The sequence below is a fragment of the Cololabis saira genome, chromosome 9 (genome assembly GCF_033807715.1).
Source record: "Cololabis saira isolate AMF1-May2022 chromosome 9, fColSai1.1, whole genome shotgun sequence".
In the NCBI taxonomy this organism is placed as follows: domain Eukaryota; kingdom Metazoa; phylum Chordata; class Actinopteri; order Beloniformes; family Belonidae; genus Cololabis; species Cololabis saira.
Window position 1 is genome coordinate 15,686,952 of NC_084595.1, and position 21,742 is coordinate 15,708,693.

General features: G+C 42.1%; 1 protein-coding gene across 5 annotated transcripts in view; it reads right to left on the reverse strand.

The window, feature by feature from the left end:
* Positions 1 to 21,742, reverse strand: part of ksr2 (kinase suppressor of ras 2) — a 163,030-nt gene that overhangs the window by 102,037 nt on the left and 39,251 nt on the right. For 4 of the 5 annotated variants that reach the window (XM_061730539.1, XM_061730540.1, XM_061730538.1 and 1 more), the window contains exons 4-5: positions 19,021 to 19,056; positions 17,241 to 17,730 (exon numbers count right to left, since the gene is read on the reverse strand). In XM_061730539.1, the coding sequence (XP_061586523.1) occupies positions 17,241 to 17,730; positions 19,021 to 19,056 (526 nt within the window). The remainder of the gene's footprint in view (positions 1 to 17,240; positions 17,731 to 19,020; positions 19,057 to 21,742) is intronic. The other variant, XM_061730541.1, reaches the window with a different exon arrangement.

The window sequence follows — 21,742 nt, forward strand, 5'->3', positions numbered from 1 at the left end:
GAAGACAGGAGAAGTAGAGGGATAGAAAGGGTGCAACATAAGCAAAAATAATTAATTCATTTTATTTATATGCTGGTTCCGCTAAAAACTAGATTTATTATTATGGCCTGAGCACTAACAGTGCGAAGGCCCTATTGTATCTGTAGGAATTGTTTTTGTTTTTCGCGTTTTTCTTCCGATGAAATGAGGGCCTTTTTGCCCCCCTAAACCAAATTTTGCACGCAAGCCAGGCTTGGCGAAAAATGAATTATTAATTAATGGTTTGCATTAATGGGCGTGGCAAAATGGCTCAACAGCTCCCCCTAGAAAACTTCATGCCTCAAGCCCCACAATACGGTTTGACGTACATGCACAAAAATCGGTACACACCTGTATCATGTCGCAACTTAAAAGGAGCTTGAGGCAGGATTTATGAAAGAAAATCGTATACGTTTTAAGTTTACTAGTAATAATGTCAGATGAAGCGTTCCAAACCAAAAAGAATGACCCTCTAGCGTATCTCTCCGTTGCCTTGAACAGGCTGTGTGCTACAAAATGTGCTGCAATTCGGGGTCCGAATTTCCCGCGCTGTCCTGCGGATGTGATGTCACATGATGCTGCATGCGCGTTCTCCCCGTTCTCCCGTGCCGGCTTCGCTGTTGGCTGCAGTACCCCCGACGGCCGTCGTGGTGAAGGGTGGCGCTAGAGAGTCTCATTTCTTAAAAGGAGCCTCATGCTCCTTTAAAGAAATGTCTCTTGGCGACATGGCCGAAACCGAACAGGAAGTCGGCCATTTTGAATTAATCCTGTAATTTTGCCGCAATTTATGCAATTTCTTTGGCCGTTAATGCGGCCGAACCGTAACGTGCACCCAGGTGTGTTATACATCAAAATGTGCATCTCAATCCTGCGACGACGCGCCTTACTTTTCTCAGTCAAAAGCGTTACCGTGGCGAAAGTTCCTACTTCCTACTTTCTGCCATAACTTTTGAATGGTTTGACATAAAGAGTTGTGGGTGGTGTCATCGGACCCGGTTTTGAGTTCTTGAACATAATTGGTGCAAATTAGCCACGCCCCTTATTCTGATTGGTCGATATTTGATAGTCCCTATTTTCTGCTATAACTTTTGAATGGTTTGACATAGAGAGTCGTGGGTGGTGTCATCGGACCCGGTTTTGAGTTCTTGAACATAATTGGTTCAAATTAGCCACGCCCCTTATTCTGATTGGTCGATATTTGATAGTCCCTATTTTCTGCTATAACTTTTGAATGGTTTGACATAGAGAGTCGTCGGTGGTGTCATCTGACTCGGTTTTGAGTATTTGACCAGGGCAACACACGGCCAAAGTTCTGGGGACCGTCCTCGGGACCGGGCAAACCCCTGAGACAGTTCAGGAGGCCGTCCTCAAGGCCTAGGCTTGGGCCTTGGCTGCGGCGTGGGACTTGGCTTGGGGGCAGACAGGATACGAGGAGCCGGCTGAGGGTTAACCCGGGTCCTCGGCACTGGCTGAGGGGGAACCCGGGTCCTTGGCGCTGCCAGAGGGGGAACCCGGGTCCTTGTAGGTTCCAGAGGGGGAACCCGGGTCTTTGTAGGTGCCAGAGGGGGAACCCGGGTCCTCAGCGCTGGCTGCAGGGAAACCCGGGTCACTGGCGCTGGCTGCGGGGGGTCCGAGACCATCACCGGAGCAGGGGCCGATGCGTCCGGGATCACTGCCGACACAGGAGACGATGCACTCAGGACCACCGCCAGAACAGAGGCTAGCTGGGGCTGGCGCCGATGCCGTCGTCGTCTCCCCTGAGCCTGAAGGCTCCTGGGCCCACCCCGAGCCAGGCGTGTTCCCCGGAAAGGGGACTACTCCTCCGGGAACCAGCGCATGTTTTTCTCCCAGAGGGAAATGAGCTCTCCCGCTGGGTCCATTTTGGTCGGTCCGTTCTGTCATGGGTGTGGTTTGTTGAGGATCCAAACGCAGGAGAGCAGGAGGCAAGAGTTGCAAAAAACCAGGATTTATTTACCAAAAACTAGAACCAAAAACACTGCAGAGCAGGATTAACAAAAACAAGAGAGCAAAAACCAAAAACCGGACACATGGAGGAAGGAAATAGTACCGACCGACATGGAGCAGGGAAAGACAAGACCAGATATACACAGGGGATAACGAGACACAGGTGCGGACGATCAGGGCAGATGGAACACAGGAGGAGCAGAACTGAAAACACAAACTGGTGGAAATGTCAAACCCTGACACCAGTGGATCAGTCTACAGGAGTGAAGTGAAGGCCAGTTGACAAGTGAGTAAAGGTTACAGTGATGGGTGCTAAAAGAAGCACCTGTACCAAAGGGGATGGCAGTGTGGTAGATGATGTCAAGTTTATCTCGAAGGGTTTTGAGAAGGGTTTTGGAGGCAGACCCATAGACTATATCACCGTAATCTAGAATTGGGAGGATTGTCATTTTAACCAGAGCGTTCTTTGCATTACATGTATCCCATATTTGAGTGCATCTCACATCCTGTGGTTATGTGCTGGATTGTTTAGAGGCTGTCTGGGGTCTGCCTTAACCCTGATTTATAGTTCTGCATAATTGCTATGTACATAGGCTATGCGTGGCGCTAGACTTTTTGTGGTCTCGGTCTTGCCAGGTCTCGTACTCAGATAACTGAGATGCCGTTGCACACCAAGGTGACAGAATCTGGTGATCAGCAGTTCTTCCTCTTGTTAATGTGTAGTTTTGTAAACTATTTGCGTTTTGCATTTGATAAAATGTTTTGGTGCATCTGCATGTGTGTCTGTATTTAATTACAGTATTGTGTTTATAACAGCCTTGTTTGAATAAATATATGGCATTATTGGCCTTTGAATAATATTTGCATATCGTTGTGATTGATTAAGCATCAGGTCCATTTCAGTGATGCTGATATACAGTGTAATTTGGCTACTATAATGGTAAATAATGTAATTTCAAGTCGATAATTATGTGTATCTTTAATGTTTCATCTCCAAATTAAGTACAATTTAAATCAGTAACATTTACTATACATTACTTTTCTGAGGTGGAGGGGGGTGTTGGAGCTGGTTATTCTGTTAGAGGACTTTGGGACTAGTTAGTCGTCGTGTCAATCCTCCAATAGTGTAGAAATAGCGGTAATGCAGTCGCCACACATATCTGATCTCAGCTGATGGATGAAAACCTTTATAGTGAGTTCAACATCATCATCCACTTCTCTGTGTTATTGTGCTGCAGTTGAACACAACCTCATATGGAAACTAGCTGAACCAGGATGGTGCTGATGTTCTACAACTCACGCAGGATCAGGAAATGACTAGGTTTCTGTTTGGTCTCGGTCTTGAGCTGAACTGGTCCTGGTCTTTATAATCTCTGGTCTTGGTAGTGTCTCGGTCTCGGTTTAGGTTTGTTTGTTTGTTTTATTTAGGATCCCCATTAGCATTAGCCACAGCATTAGCTATTCTTCCTGGGGTCCGACATACACACAACACAAAAATTAACACTTAATACATACAGACATACATTACACATGACACAACAAAACAATAATAGACAGAACTCCCTCAATCACAATATATACAGAGGAGGTGGTTAGCCTACGCCGTCTGTGGCATTTATACTCCTGCGTTACCATTTGCATCACTCTGTAATTACACCACCAACCCCGGGCAGCAGTCTCAGCAGCACCGTAGATGTGGTGCTGGGTTTTCTTTTGTTTACTTCCTGCATGTAGCTCACACAGCGCAACAGTTTCCTGCAATTTCTGCAAAAAAGACCAACGCTCATGTTTTTTCAGCTTTTGGCCTTGTTACAATCCCCTAACTTCTTATGTTTTACCCCACATTCCTGCTAATTGCTCCTGCGTAAAGAGCCCATTCTGGTTCTGCTACCATCCTTATCCTTCACACTAGCCTTTCCTGCCACTAGGACTTCCAGATATCTGGATATCAGTCTGTTGGTGGTACCTGGTACGGAGATGCTTCTCCTATTGTAGTTCCTCAACCTCCCCATTTTCCAGTTAGTGGGTTACTGCTGCCGGAGACATTGACTTCGCCATTCATCTTTAAACTTATTTCTAGATCTTTTTATCCGTTTCATACTGGTTGGCAGCTCTGACGCTCACTAGTCCTTGGCCTCCCTTTCACAATACTTCTTTTGGCTAGGACACTTGTGAAATAGAAATGTTAACATTCATAACATTTATTTGTTTGTTGAAAAAAAAATACTAGAAATTTAGTCATCGGTAGAGGTGAATGGGTACTTTCTAAAGAAAAACAACATCTGGCAGACCCACCATCACACCAATAAAGGCTAATTTTGCCCTCTAAAACTTATATAATATGGAGTATAAACATTTTGTCTAAGGTAGTGCAGGGTAGTCTGTATTTTACAAATGTCAATACAGACTACAGTGTGTAGTCATTGTTTACCCAAAGCTTTCCAAGGACAAAGTGCAACACAAGGAAAACAAAAAAAATCATTTTCAGTCCACTCCTGCCGATTACTGATGTGAGATGAGTGAAATGGATTGATAGTTATGATAAAGGGTTCCTTTCAGTTTTCTGGAAACCCATGAGATTTAACTTGAGCCTCACTTTAAAAAGAAATAAAATAAAACTGCAGCCTGGTTGCATAAAGTGGTGGAGGGCAACATGCAGATTCATTTGAGCTGTTATGACTGCATGCTCTTAGATTTGAACATTACGTCTAGTACGTGCACATGCAGCGATTCAACCTGGTTGGAGATCATTTGCACACATCGTACTGACTTTTAAACTGCATGTGAACACCTTAAGTCAGTCCAGTCAATCTGATCAGACCGGATTCATCAACCCGCTTGCAGCACCTAGATAAGCCAGTCCCAAGCCAGTCGCAACCGCCTTGTTAATGCCATGTGAACGGGGACATGGATATTACAGTCTGCGCATGCTCGAGATTTTCCCCCGGGTGGGGTTTTCCCCCGGGGGAGGGGATTCACCCGGAAGTGAAAGGAGACGACACGGCGCTGCTCAGTAGTAGCACGTCGTAGTAGCAGCAGGCCCCCAGTCTCGCGCTCAGCAGGCACGCCGATTTTTTCCAGTGGCCAGCCGCGGTACTGCAACAAAAAATCCCATGGGGCCCAGAAAGCTTTTTTCCCATAGACCGCAATAGTAAAAGAGAAGCCTCTAAAACTGTTCACAGGAAACCTCCAGCTGTAATCACCACCAATTACTAATCTTTGTATTCTATATTTTTAAGTCATGGACTTTATATCCGTCAAAAATGTTTTATAACGGCCAGAAAAGTCAAAGAAAAGTCTCTTTCTGCGCGTGACGTCACGGCTGTGCCGTGGACTCGCAAAGCGCGGTCGTGTGTGTCTCGGGAACGAGGATGGCTGAAACTAAGCCGTTCGGCGGAATAATCACTCAGAAACACATTGCATTGCCAATTTGCACCAAACAGAAATGTTTAATAGCAAGAATAATAATGGTTTGTCATTCTTGTACTTAAACATTTCCGTTGTAGCCAACGGTGTATGGTTTGTGAAAATAAGATATCAGGCAGGAATAACACAAGTCTAAGACCCTGTCCACACGTAGCCGGGTATTTTTAAAAACGAATATTTCCCCCCCTCCGTTTATAAAAATATTTGCATCCACACATAACCGAAGATCTGCGTTTTCGACCACATTCATAAGCATTCTAATGATCCTGTACATCATCTGCGGCTCCGCGGAGGCGCAGGTGTGGGTGTTTCCACTGAGATCCTCCTGCACACACACACCTAACGCACTTCAAATATGTATTCTTCTGTTGCTCTTTCATTTGGAGGCAGCGCCCTGCACGGGACTAAATGAGGGTCAATATTAACAAAATGAGCTTGTGGCGTGAGATCCCCACCTCACAATAAAACTGACCTCCATCAGGTTTGAGCAAACGTGCAGGGAGAGAGAGATGTGTCGTAGTTGTTGCGACGGTGCCGTGGAGTTTTAGATGTCATGTGTTTAACATCATCTTAACCCTTAATCCTCAGCTTATTTTATGACAGTGCTCCCGGGGAAGCTGCACCTCCGCAGCTCCGCGGGCACTGCGAAGCCGGGCAGTGCCCGCAGGGCAGTGGGCAGTGGGCAGTCCGCGGCTCCGCGGCTCCTACGCCGTAGGGTGCGCGGAGCCGCGGAGCCGCGGAGCCTACGGCGTAGCCTCTGTGTAACGCAGTAAATTAACCACATTTAAACATAATATTTGACATATTTAAACATAATACTTGACAAAACTTGTAATACAAAAAATATTTGTCTTAATGTAAGTAATAAACTTGGGAAGTTTCATGGTGATACCTGCTATTTACATTTTTACCCTATTTTAGCCTATTAACCTGGGGTGTCTCATCTTAAATAAAAATGACTCGTTTTATCTTTAATTAAAAAAAACACACAAATGAACCATGTATAGTCTATAACCATGACTTTGAGAACAGCATCGGTTGATTTGCCCTATAAATCCCTAATTTCATTGTGTACATCTATCATTACCGGTCTGAAGGACTCATGAGCGCGCAGCGCTTGTCCAGAGCGCGCAGCGCTCGTTCACATTGCCCCGGGGCATGATGGGAGGCCCCAGAGCATCATGGGAGGTGACTCAACTGCGCATGCTCTATGGGCCCGTGTACCAGGAAGTAAACCAGGAAGTCAGAAATTTTTTCGGCGGATGCGCTGGGTGAGCAAACTCCATTGAAATGAATGGGCGGCCATTTTCGATCCGGTATCCAGTTATATAATACATCCATGAGTAGCAGCAGTGTCGTCAAAATTTCCTATTCTGACATTTCATATATAAATACTGTATTTTCGCGACCATACGGGCGCCGTGTGGAAAGGCCTCAGTCTTGTGTCATTTCTGTATTTGAAACACACACGGCGCACCGACCGAAAAGGCACACACACAAGAACACACACACGCACACAAGCGTGCTATTTAAAAATACAGCGGGAGCAAAACTTTGTTTGATTGTAGGCTACTTTATTTCAGTTTTTACATTAATCAAACCCATCGAAGTCCTAATCCTCTGTTTCTGCATTAAAGATCTCCGCTAAATCAGCTGTGCCAGTCCGAACTCCTCGCTGTCAGAGTCTCGTTCCGTGCCCTGCGGCGCCTCGGAAATGCACGCTTTTGCAAAAGCTCGCAAAATAATCCCAGCAAACACGTTAGCCCACGGATCAACAATCCATCTGCAAACTGTGACATAACTGGCCCGGCGTTGCTTCCACTCCTGGAGAAACTCTTCTCCTCTTAAGTCATCCGTCGCTCACACGCCGCCTGCAGCCTTTAAGGCTGATTTATGGTTCTGCGTTAACCAACGCAGACCTTATGGCGTAGGGTACGCGGCGCACTCACCGAACGGTGCGCGTCGCCGCGTACCCTACGCCGTAGGGTAGATTTTACGCGGAACCATAAATCTGCCTTTATTCACCTGCCCGAGACTCTCCTTTCATTCTCCCCACCAACCGCCCGTGCGCTCCCTTTGCAGCTCTCTGTCCATCTCCCTCCAGCAGCTGAACTTTACTGAGGTTTTTTTTAGTGAAATGAGGAGGAATCATAGAGATAACTTCTCATTTCAACTAACTGGATCAGCCGTTCCTCATCATGACTGTTTCCTACAGCGCTTTTAACGCAGGCGGCAGGAAGAGAATATAAGCAGGTCTACCGTCCGACCAAAGTGGGGAAAAAAACGAACAAAATAACGGCGTGAGGTGACGCAATGAAACAGCGAACAGCTGGAGTGAGCGGTGTGTTCGTGGTGTTAATGCAGAAAACATGTCAGCATCTCAGATCATTACTGGGATGTGGGGAAAGCAGAGGACACGAGAAATGATCAAATAGGTACCAGATCTTGTTGGATCCGGCACAAATTAAGCCCAAATAAGATTAAGATAAGATTCTTGTTAGGCTATATCTTATTATTTTATCAGAACCTTCCAGCCTGGCATCTCCCTCCAGCCAGCTGCCACTTTATTGAGGTTCTTGTGTTGAAATGACTGTTTCCTTCAGCGCTTTCAACTTTTTTTTCCAACTTTCAACCGGCTTTCAACGCGACCGACGGGAAGAAAATAGAAGCAGGGCGTGCGACAAAAGTCCAGCTCAAAACGGCGCCGCGTCGCTCGCAACCAGTATAGACAGTGCAAATAAAACATAAAGCAATGGAACTGTTTTTCACGCTGACGCTCGCTCGCGTCGCATGCAGTGTGGACACGGTGTAAGATTCGCATTTACAGTCAGAGCGATGCAGCGCGGTTTTTAAATATATTTTACTCTGGGGTGTTGTGAGATTTTATTCACTTTTGAAAGGTGTCATGACTGAAAAAAGGTTGAGAAAGGCTGTTTTAGACAGATTATTAATAGGAAAGCAGTGAGAATGCACTCTTCCTTTCCTTGTTGTTGTTAAGCGGAGGTCAACCGGAAGTGGCTCTTTGTTGAAATGGTTACCATGGTTACCTCGGGTACAGCGCCACCTAGCGTCACGGAGTCAGCCATGCTCTGGTTACAGTGGCTTATTCAATCTGATTCAGTCTGATCTCAGAACAGCATGTGTAATCAGACAAGTTGATCCAATCTTCTGCATGTCATTATCTGATCAGATCTCCAACCAGCTTGAATCGCTGCATGTGCACGTACTGCCCTGTAGTTTCACCCTAATTTTGTCATTTTAACAGTATTTTAAAGAGGAAATCAAAAAATGCCCTGATTATTTGTGCATTTATACGCATTGCCATGAGATTACTTTTATTATTGCAGTTTTCCTGGTGAGACTTGGCTGCCAAAACTATAATTAGCAGATTAGCAGATTACATAAAGATGATGATAATGAGCCACACATGCAAATCTAGGACAATCTTTCATGCAGTTCTGGAGCAACGTTTTATTTTTCTGCTATTGAGTAACTCCCCTTGGCATGAACTTGGTAGCTTTGATCATCTTTTAAACGGACAAAATAGTTATGGTGTACACCACAACCCTAAACATACTGTAGGTAGGAATTATGCATTACAACTACCCTATGTCACCTGTCTCTTCCAAGCATCCAGCAAAACGATGGTAGCCAGGAAAAAGCAAAAAACAGACACTAAAAATGAAATATGTTCTGTGTCTCTTCTGGGCTAACATAGGAACGTGCAAGGTGATGCAATCACAAGAGTGCCAATATCCATGCAATTCCTCCAATGACCACTAGGATCTAGTTATGAATGGAAGTCCATCTCCAGGCTTCGTTCCAGATGTCATTTGGGTTGAGGCGTCTTATTCTTTTCAGAATGAATGTTAGGTAATATTACCTGGCATCATTGCTTATAATGAGCTACGGGAGACTAAAACACCTGTGGCGACTGCCAAGCTTGTTTTGTTTCATCCACTTTTTCATTTTTGGACAAATGGTTTTAACCATAGTTTATTTCTTATCACAGTGTCACCCGTAGGCAGTGGCGGCTGGTGATAAAAACTTTTGGGGGGGCGCACTGGCGAGTGGGGATTACAACACAACTATAAACTCTACATGAACATACATTTTTGTGTTATTTTTTATTACATATCACTACATATACTACATATACTACATATACATGTAGCATATTTTACATAAACATATTTCAAATGTTTCAAGTAACCAAAATAACATATTTGAACCATTTTTTCAGATTTCTTTCAGTTATTATATAGAGATATTGGCAGATATTGTCTGAAAAATGGTTCAAATTTAAAATTTGTTTTGTTGATAAGAAAATATGTTTCTCTATTTTTCTTATTTTTGTGAGGGGGGATATATTTTTTTTTTCAGCACTACCTTGTTCTCTATAGCTGATATAACATGAATTACTCCTATGTGGGATCAATAAAGTTCTTATTTTTGCCATCTCAGAAAATGAAATATATTATATTTGGTGCCTAACTGTTTCCCAAGTATATTAGTGCATGTGTGAATGAATAAATGAGACGTAAAACGTAAATTTCTTTGTAGAAAGGCCCTTTATGAAAATAATTCCATTTACTTGTATTAGTTTACAGCGCAGTCTTGCCACATCCAATATGGCGGCGTCGTTTACGTATCGCAGCAGCTCCATGGGGCAGATACGGATGGATGTCTATGGCTGTGACTCCGTTTGTAGCGAGTGACAGATGCAGTCGCGCGTCTACACTGTCAGGGGTGTGACTTTGATTGACAGCTCATGAATCAATCAGATTGGATGAAGAATGACAGAAAACACGCTGATTGGCCACGGGCGCAGAGAGCTGCGCCCGGAGGAGAGTCTTTGAGTAACCAATTAGAGACCAACATGAAGTCACATGGAAGAAAAGTTTAAGAACATGCAATACACACTCATTTGGCCGGCGCCCCTCGCCATTGAAACCTATGGTTTTCGGTCTGCACAAAAAACGACTCTGAATAAACCCAGTATGGGATGGGAAGGCTTGAAAAATTAAGTCAGACACATTTTATGAGTGCACAGATGTGATCATTACTTTTTACAACTCCAAAACTACTCACGAACCTATGAGTGGCATCACAGAAGGTTTGTCAAGTTCTCTTCATACACTTTAAGTTTCGTCATGTTTGGATATAAGCTCTTCATCATAATGTCATGAAAACTCAAATTCTCGCATGCTAATATGAACATTAGCATTATGTTGCACATCTTCCAAGACGTAATCTGATTTTTCAACTGATATTTAATGCTGATTCTCCTTCTGAAGATGCACATGTATTGCCAGTGTACACAGAATGACCCAGACCACTTTCAAATTAATTACTTTCCTTCTCCCTATGATCTTGGCAATGTCCCTTAAGTGAGCTTATTTTTTTTTTAATATAATTCTTCAACTATTGTGAAGGCAAAGTGGGCAAAGAAGAGTGACTCACTTTCACCTCTTCTTGAGATGGCGTAGGCTGTTTTTTAAACAATGAATATCTTTAATGTTTAACTAGGAGGAGGAATTTTCGGATGTAAGTACACATAGGAAACAAGTGTTTGCTGTTATCCAGTGGGATAAGTCTTAGATGGTAACTGTACCCAAAAAGGAGGATGTAAGATTTAAGGATTACAGGAAAAGACATGCTACTAACTGGTGTGATTCGGCTACATGCTAGAGTCATGCCAGAGTTTATTTTTACATCATCATCTGCAGCCTGATTCCTCTAGTTTTCCAAGACATTGTCATAGGAACAAGAACAAGAACAATCTGCTCTCCTCATCAGCAGTCCGAGACTTTACATCCATAATAATACTTTGACTTTGATTGAACAAAAAAAAAACAAAAAACGGTGAAATGCAAAACAAAACACATTAAAATATTTTCTTTTAATGTTAGCTCTTGAATATAATGTCATCATACGTTGTACACATAAGAGATCCGCTCATAAAGTTAAATCGGATGAACAAATATTATCTGTTTTAGATGCAAACTTTAGAGTAAAATACCATTTTAAGTTGTCCTTTCTGATGGTAATGAGAGATAGAACCAACCAAATGAATGACACATTAACATGATGCATAATTCATCCGTCCAACTGAAAACTTGGTAGAATTATATATAAATTGAATTTATAAGGATGTATTTTTCCCTCTGTAATTGTTCTTGATGCGTCAGCCTCACCTGAGTACCTCAGTTATGTAAATGTATAAACATTAACAGTCTTTTTGATTCTCTGAAACACTTTATATTCAATCACTTATGAAATTAAGATCAGCTAATAACGATCATACCAAACTAGTTAAAAGTAAAGACAGTTTGTTTTGGACATTCTGAAGGGTTTTCATAATCTTTTTTCCACTCTGCTGCTGGTGCACATCTCTCTTGTATTGTTGCAGAAGCATTTGTTTGGCTCACAGTCACTGAAGCTTTCCTCGTAGGTTTGTGGAAGCACGAGCTTCACCAAATCTCCCATATATTGCTTATTCACACTCACATGAGACATTTTTTATGGCAATCCCCCCCCCCCCCAAAAAAAAGAATAAAATATGCAAGTGCAGGCAAAAAGACACATTCCCTTTTCCTGGAGAACTGGATCCCTTGGACAGGGTGTTGTGGGTGCTTGTATAACTCACCAAAAGGTGTTTGAGCCATCCTAAAGTTTTGAATTCACTGCTGCTCTGTGAAATCCCGAACAATAACCTCCGAGACAGCTCCCCCGAAGGCAAGCGGTGCATCTTGGGAAGAGTCGGGCCACTATGTTTTAGTGGCCAGACTGTAGGATTGATCCTTAGCCCAGTCACATGTTGCACCAATCGCAGTATAAAAGCAATAAACTATGCCAGACTGTACAGTTCAACAGCCACACTTTAAAGTTTGACATTTCCCACTTCCACATACTACCAAGTACGGTCTAAAACAGCTTTTTAAACAGAAATGTGTCACTAGTATCCGTTTTTTCCACTGCCAATCACGTGAATATGGTGTATATACAGTGTTGAATCATACTTCTACTGATAACTTCTGCAACCTACGATTCCTGAAGGCAACATGACTGAGGAACGTCCCCCGCCTTCTCTGTTCTGCTGTCACTCATGATGCCACGCCCCTCTCAGTTGATGCCACGCCCCCCACGCCAGATCGGGGCCAAAAGTCTGAACCTGAAAAAAAAATTTGAAACTGAAAAAAAAAAGAAGTGAAACTGAAAAAAACATGTGAAACTGAAAAAAAAAGACGTGAAACTGAAAAAAAAAGATTTGAAACTGAAAAAAAGATTTGAAACTGAAATAAAAAGATTTGAAACTGAAAAAAAGATCTGATACTGAAAAAAAATAAAATTGAAACTGTAAAAAAGAATTTTCAGGTTCAAATTTTATTTTCAAATTAGCAAAACCTTTGGCCTTGATTTGGCTCCATACAAGACTAAGTATGTAGTAAAAGCACTGTAGTGTGAGTATGTTTGTGTGAATTTGCTTTGTAGAACCTGGATCAGGTTCAAAATGCTAACCCCATATGAGTGCAAGATCATTTCCCGTTCACTGTAAACATATATGATATATGATGACAGCCAGAGTGGTAACAGAAACAGAAATACATCTGACTAAATTAAAGAGATTGTGGACATCCATTGACATTACTCTTGGAAGGTCTTTTTGCAAGGAGAAAACATGATTTTGCTGTGAAACAGGACTTAATATAAACAGTGATTTCACTGTTGAGTTTTACTGGCATTTATAAAATATGGCTTATGTTCTGCACCAAACATTGTAATTGTGATGTGGCCACTGCTTCACCTGCAGCTGCAGTTGCTCTTTATTACTGGGTTTCTCTCAGCAACACTGTCACAGCGAAACAGAAGCCCCACTGAGAGCGTAGCTTTGTCAAGCACCTTTTGGTTTGAAAAACAAGGATTTAATTCCTCTACTAATATGAGTATAATCTCTCCACCACAAATCACATTTCAGCCTCAGCCTCACCAGGCCTCGAGCATCTCTTCTTTTATTCACCACCTTGAGCCCTCCAGCCACCAGCATCTGAGGGTGCAGCCGACATTTCTTTTCAACCCACCGATAAATCACTGAAACGCTTATTATGTTGTGTCTCTGGTCTTGCTATTGAATCCACCTCAGTAAACTGCTGGCAGACAGTAACAAACAATTGAACATTCAGTGATCCAAAACAGAAGTCATTTACATATAGTTGACAGGTTGTCGAGAAAAAAAGGTTCCAGTTTCAACGCCAAGATGAAAGTTTGCTTCCATCGAGTATTAGGACCTGCAAGGGAAACCTTCCTGGTTGGTGTTGGTAAGGAGATGATGGGCTCTTTATTTCTACGGGGTGAGGGTTTGAATCCATTTTGTGGTTTTTACCACAATCTGAAGGCAAAGCACATTATCACAGAGACAAACACATTAAACCCGGAACGGCAAAGCTATAAAGCAGAAGATGGGGCCCTAACAAGCACACCACTGCATTTGCCTAGTTTTGCAATTTAAAAAAGGAAAAAGTGACTGGAGACAATTTTCAGACCGTGATTGCAGAAACATCAGTGTCTGAAGCCAATTTGTGCATTTTAAGATTGAATACATTGAAAATCAATGCCATTATGCACTGGAAAATACCATTAAAAGTGCTATGAAAGCAAGCAATAAAGACATTGTAAATTGGAAACAACCTTGCTAAATGATTTCAATTAGTGCACAATCTCATTTGCATGACCCCCATGACTCACTCTTGCATTTAGGTGACCATGAAATACAAAGGATAAGAAAGTGTTTTAGGAACACACTACGAGCTTCACTTAAATTCATAATTTGATGTATTATTCATTCCGCAATTTAGTTATATTTAATCTGTCTTCTATGTAGCGCAGTGAAACTGATATATTTACTGTAAGTGTTTTAAAGACAAAAATCACAAAAACAGTCTGTTATTAGTTCTGGAATGTTCATTTCTCAGTGGTTAAGGCAAACTCTTGGTCTCCTTCAACAGCATGCAGGCCTATCATACAGTGATAATGAGATATTAGCATGTATTTCTTTAAGGTAGACGGAGAGAAATGTCTCCTGGGGTCAGAGGGTAATCCATACTTATTGTGTCCTGGCCACGGTGTCAGGTAATTAAGCACAAGAAAACGAAGGCAGAAGAAGCAGTGTGAGCTTATTAAAATTCAGATTCTAGGTATAAGGGCAATTATGGGTAGTATGGAGGAAGTGTGGTTCCCTTGGTACAAAAAGCAGATGAGGAATGTTGATAAAGAAAAATAACAAATATCAAGCTGATCGATTTTTGCATCCTTAGTTATTTACATGAGGCAAAAAAACAGATGCCAACTTTGCAATAGAGCCAGTAGCCTTGAATATAAAGATGAAAATCACAGAAATACAAGCGTCTCATGCCAGAACTGAACAGACTACTTTGCCATCACTATTCCCCAACTAATTATGATGTATGAAACAAAATATTTGGCTATCAGACAAGCAAGCAGATCTGCCCTGCCTTAATGAGATACAACATTTCCAGGCACACACAAGCCATTGATTAGAGAGGCTCAACATACAGCCTGCAGTCTATCACCGCTCAGGGACCGGTAAATCAATTCTCTAATGCCGTTTGCGTCCATTGACCGCCACTGGATACACTGATCATACATAAGCACAGCAACGCCCCTGGACACGAGTGGAAGCAGCTCTGGTCGCAAACAGGCAAACATCGAGTATTACGCAGATGACCATCGTAAGGGCAGAGGAAAACTCCCAAATATTAACTTAACAAGTGTAGCAGTGATCGGGCAAAGCCCTCTAATGGTATTAACAAAATGAGTCCAGCTCTCCTGAGGCAGAGACTGGTTCCTGATTACCTAGAAGTAGTGGACCCTGTTCATGGCCAAATCTGATCAGCATAGCACCAGAGCCAGGGATGGCCAGTGAGGAACTCAGCCCCAAGGCCTGTTATCTCTATCAATGGGTCATTGGTTCTTTATAGGAAATTATGTTGTCCTGGGAATTAATCTGATTGGGTTCAATTAAAAATGATGTTCGAGTGAAACTGCTAAAAGCAAAGGGTAGGCTCTCAACTTCTGTTCCTGAGCAATTTGGATCAGACAGAATTATGCTTGCCGATGGGGGAGAGGGTGAACTCGACAGAGATGTTTGCTTCAGGCAAGCCATCTGCTGCAAGTGACTGACCACTGCTACCTTGGAATACAGCACTGGAGACACCTTTTTAAAATAGAAACAGAGTGGTGGCGGATGACGTACGCAGCTCCATCAGCTGCCTTCCAACATACAAAGTTCAACTTTACTCATTTCTCTGCGATACGACGCGCAAGAATGGCTTCCCGATTGTCTGGGTTGAGCACAGAGCAAGGACGATGTCCCTATGCAGAAGTTTATAACTATTCAACTTGGGCGTAGCGCTCTCTGAGGACACCTTGACGCATCCATTTAAAGATAATCTGATAGATCACAAAAGCAATGATGGGGAAGCTGGTGTTGGTGACATCCCAGATTCTTGAGCTGTACAGAAGGGATTTGTGCTGTGTATCAAAGGGTGGATATTGTAATTTTACCTCACTACAGATGTGGTTACTGCACAACTAATCAATAACTTCTAAACTGTGGGGCGGCAGTAGCTCAGGTGGTAGAGCGGATCATCCAATGAACAGAAGGTTGGCGGTTCGAATCCCGCTCCGTCCCAGTTGCTGTCGTAGTGTCGTAGTATGAATGTTTGGTGGTGGTCGGAGGGGCCGTTTGGTGCAATATGGCAGCCACGTTTCCGTCAGTCTGCCCCAGGGCAGCTGTGGCTACAAACGTAGCTACCACCACCGGAGAGATTGTGTATGAATGAATAATGGTCTAAGTGCAGCACTTTGAGATTCATTGAATGTAAAGTGCATTACAAAAGTACATTATTATTAGGGCCCGAGCACTTACAGTGCAAAGGCCCTATTGTATCTGTAGGAATTTTTTTTATTTTCCTTCTTCTGACAAAATGAGGGCCTTTTTGCCCCCCTAAAAGTCACCAAATTTTGCACGCAAAATACATACCGCTGCCAGTAACCATAGCACGCAAGCCTGGCGAAAAATGTTATATTTAATGGTTTTCATTAATGGGTGTGGCAAAATGGCTCAACAGCGCCTCCTAGAAAACTTTGTGCCTCAAGTACCACCATACGGTTTAACATACATGCACGAAAATCGGTACACACTTGTATCATGTCGCAACTTAAAGAAAAGTCTCTTGGCGCCATGGCCGAAACTGAACAGGAAGTTGGCCATTTTGAATTAATCGTGTCATTTTGGCAAAATTTATGCCATTCCTTCAGCCGCTTCAGAGCCCGAACCATAATGTGCACCCAGGTGTGTTATACATCAAAATGTGCGTCTCCATCCTGCGACGACGCACATTACTTTTCTCAATCAAAAGCGTTACCGTGGCGACGCTAGACGCCAAAAAGCTCGCGTCCCCTTCATCTGATTAGTCCATATGTGATAGTTCCTACTTTCTGCCATAACTTTTGAATGGTTTCACATAGAGAGTAGTGGGTGGTGTCATCTGACTCAAAACTTGAAACTATTTGATAAATATTGTAATTTATAAGTAATGTAGATCTTTAAAAGTATTTATCATTTCAAATAAAGTAAATAAAGTAACCCTTATTATTTGCAATAATTCCTAAAATCTAACTTTGCTTGGCCATCAGATGATCGCCGCAAGGGAAAAGCTACTTAGAAAAAACACATATAAACACATTTTTAACTTCAGATTGTTTTCCTGTCCTTGCTGATTTCAGATGTAGAGTAGTACAGTACTTACTTTGGTGTCTGTGTCTCCTCCAGCCGGTTTCCAAGCTGAAACTCGTGGGACTTGCTGCGGTGCAGTGCCGTGAAGCCAGGCAGCAGATGGATGAGCTTTCGGCTCGGTGGAGGCGGTGTTCCTGGGGCCTTGACTTTGTTCCTTCGTCGCATGGGGGGGGTGCCAGGTGGCGTCATGGTGTTGACCACCAGAGGTGTGTGTCCAAAATGCCTCTGGCGAGGTGATGGCGGAAGGGAGCGGTTACCATAGTCCAAGGTCGGGAAGAGCCCTGCAGCTGGGCCGTCGACAGTGAGTCGATCGGCATATAAAGGGGGACCCAGGGCCTGTGGGCTGTGGCACATGTGCTGGTTGTACTTGGACTGGACTTGGGGGCTTTGGGAGAGTTGGAACCTAATCCACTGACTGGCCTCGGGCTGGCAAACTGGAGTATTTTCTTTGCCAGATTCAGAGGTGGGCCATTGGATGGACCAGTCCTGTTTAGCTTGGCTGCCTATTGGAAGATCAGAAAATAGACATAGACATGGCAAAACAACTAGTTTTCACAAACATCTGCAAATGAACTTTGAAAAGTGTTTATTTTATTAGAGCAATTGTTGCTCCCCTTCCTGCAAACTGGCCAGATCATTTTGATGGATGTTTTCAGTGTCATTAATTTGGCGGTGAGTCTTTCAGAGGATCTACTCCCGGCTCCACTGCCTCAGACTGCAGCTGGGATCAGTAGTCCTCGCTCTTGCCTGGAGGACATCCCATGTGAGCGAGGGGAGCCTCTTCATCCACAGCCTGCAGTATTTGTGGCTAGATCAAGCTCAGCGAGGCTGGCATTCAGAAGAGTGTCCAGAATCACCAGCTGCTGTCCAAGATGGTGGAGTTGGAACCCATCTGCCGACTCACTGGAAACGATTAATGCCATTGATCGCCACCAAAGCAACAACCTGGTCAGCCTGCAGCAGGAGGGGGCCAGCTGGTTAGCAGCAACTGAAGTTTTTACACAAAGAGTCAACTAATAAAACTTATCAATAACTTATTTTAATCACTTGTGGTATCTAGTCATGCAATAAGCTTGCACGGTACTCAGGTTCTTAGACTTTTCTCTATACCTGCACAACCTGGAAATGAATTTTGCTAATGTTAATCACAGTTCTTTAAAAGCACATGAGCAATTCCAGATACAAAATCTCAAAATCTTCTCGGTGTAACTCTTAAGATAAGAAAACTGTAAGCAAACAGTTGAAATTATGTGCTTGTTAAAATAAAGATTCGCTTTAAATTTAGAATATTTTTGTAGAAATCGCAAATTGAGAGCTTGCATGTCAAGATACCACTTAGCTTTAGTGAGAAAACCTTTTTATTTATGTGAATTAGTGAATGAAATGATGAATCAAGCTACTTGAGTCAGTTCTTGCTGTGCATTTCAATACTAAACCATCCATTAGCAGTATCATTTTGCTTGTAGCAACACGGATAGCACGCGAACATTCACAACAAGCTAAAGCGCTCGGTTTCAGAGATGAAGAATTCACTTTGCTGTTATGTGATATGGACATATTAGTAGAGCAGTGATGTTAAAATATGCTGATGTGAAGCTGATTATGCATCAGTGGATGGAGCAAGAGAATGAAAGAAATAGAAAAGTGCATAAAAACAAAACAGGGCAAAGCTGCATGAGTCATAACACAAGCCAACTTTCATCAACATTTGAGAAAAGAAAGCAACAGAAGTAAAAGATTTGAAAGTGAGCAGCCAATATGAGAGTTTTTGAGCTCAGATGGCAATACGTTACCTCCATTACTGTGCAATTTATCCTCCTCAAGTTGTTCTTCAGAAAGAAATGAAAAGAAGAGGGTTGGGTTTATTGATCTTTGAAGGGAAGGAGCTGAAATAGCCGAAAATTTAACTTTTCTCTAAAAAAAAAATAAATAAATAAATATAAACAAAAGATATCCACAACTGAGTGTGGGCAAAACTAACCTTCAAAAAATGGCTATTTGTTTTCTCACTAATGATGCAAATTTTTTGTCCAATTTCTAAACTTCTCTCCTTTTTGGTTTCTGTCACTATTTCTGCTCCCCACGACAAAGTCCCCAAGGAAAAAGTAAGCATCAACAACAAAACTTCAAACACAATATCAATTCAGGAAACATCAAATGAACCATAGAAAAAATATCTGCTATAAAAAAGGTCCCGCGTGAGTTGTGAAACTTGGGGTGGGGGGGGTGGCCGAGAGCATTTGTTGTGAAGATGAGGCTGAGAGCAGCTACGAGCTATGAAAAGACACAAGGGACGTGAATTGGGAATTTTCATGTTGTTTCCTTTTAAAAAGTACTTTAATTTAATTTTTGAGAAGGAGAGGGGGAAGGTTATACAATTTAGTTTTAAAAAAGCCGAGCGCTGAAACCCTGCAGGACCTCAAATCTCGTTCCTAATAAACAAAATTAAAAGAAATACCCATGCATATTGGTACAAATAGCAAGAAGGTCGCAGGTCTTGCAACGGCTAAATAATGTTACTCAGTTCGGTCACATTTACTATCTGGACGTAAGTGCCCTGAAGACACTGATGACCCGCTATTTCATAAAGATAAACCCAGCTAATATCCTCTCCACATTTCTCAAAAAGCATTACAGGAAATGGTTAAACATTTTTATTTAATAAGGTAAAACAACCACAGTGATGTCACGATTGTCCCAGTGAACCTAGAGGGCTCTGGTTCTACTGATCGATGAATTCGAAGTGCAACAACACGTGTCCCGCATTCATCAGCTTAAAGGTCAAAAATGATGAAAATAAAAATGATTAAAAAAAGCAAATTTAGATAATAATAACACTCTAAATTAAATCAAAATTGGCTTCGAACCAGCATAAATTCTTCACATGAACACAGTTTTTGAAATGACTGCAGGTAATGTTCTTCCAAACGTCTAGAAGTTCTAACAACAGATCTTCTGTGGATGCAATATGCCTCATATATATTTCTGTCTCTTCCTGTAATCCCAGACTGACTCCACTTGGCGATTACTTCCAGGAGTCTTTATTCTTTTTTTTTTTTTTTTTTAATCACTGAAGATGGAAGACGTTGGCTGTATGTTTGGGGCTGTCGCCTTGCTGCAGAATACATTTGGGAACAATCAAATGGCTCCTTGATGAAACTGCATAATGAGTAAGTATCTACCTGTATTTCTCAGCATTAAGATATCATCTATCTCGACCAAATCACCATCTCCGTCTTCAGAAATTTGGCCCCGAACTTACCGGGAACTCCATCATTCTTCACTGATTGGACTCATTACTAGACTGCTTTCCAGGCCTTTGGCAAACAAACTGCTTTCCACTACAGCCCCATATTTCAAATTTTCACTAATCTGTCCGGAACGACTGCTGTCAGTTTTTTATTTCCTCTGATTTTACACACACTTGAGTCACTTGGTCTTGTCTCCACGTTGGAGATACAGGTTTTTAACCACAAGCCTCTCATGAAGACTACTTCTGGACGGATTTCTTAGAGATGCACTTAGAGATGAGTATATGTGGGTCCCACTGGTTTGTGCGCTGAGGGCCCTACTGGACGAGGGAATTAAGCGTAAGAGTCCTCAATACTGCCCATTCCTTTGAGCTTCTTTAGAGTAGCTTGAGATCCCCGTCTGCTTGACATCTTTCCTTGGGAGATGAGACCTAGGTTCCTGCTGCTGTGCTCAGTCTTGCCGTGGAGTATGACCTGTGGAAACTGATTTACAACAGAGTTAAGCTGCTCCTCGCCCGTTTTTCATCCTTGTATACAGCCAATTCTGGTTCACTAAATGGCTGTTCCAACCTACCAATGAAACGGACGGTTATAAGCACTAGGTTGGTTATTCGATGTACCTACGATACCTTCAAAATCCCTAACTTTTGCTAATTATTGATCTAAGAAATAATTATTAATCTCTAGATAACCCATCTCGGTTTCGTTCTCACTTTATTTTCTTATTTAAGTTTACAGTCATTGCACTACTACTACTTTTATGTCACTATATTAGTATTTTTTTATTTTTATTTATTTACTAATTTTTTTTAAAAATTTTATTGTTATTATTTGTTTTATTTTTTGTTTATTTTTATTTATTTTTTGCTATTCCCAAAGGAAATTTAATGATGATAACCATGGGGGGAGGGATGGGGAGAGGGAGAAAAAAAAAAGGTATGTTCATCTGTTTTGCTCTGTATTGTGGAAACAATCTGCCAATAAAAACATATATAAAAAAAAAAAAAATCCCTAACTTTTGCAAGTGTATGCAAGTGAACTGTGGTCATATTAAATATTGATTTCATTTAGTTTTTTCTTCGACTTATTTTATTTAAATTTTTTTATTGCCTTTATTTAACCAGGTTGGTCCCACAATGACCTCTTTTCCGAGGGAAGCCTGGCCGAGACAGCCGCATAAAAAAGTTGCAACAATTACAAAACACCCAGGAATCACACAGCAACACAGATAAAATAATTTACAGAATTAAAGCAATGGGACTAA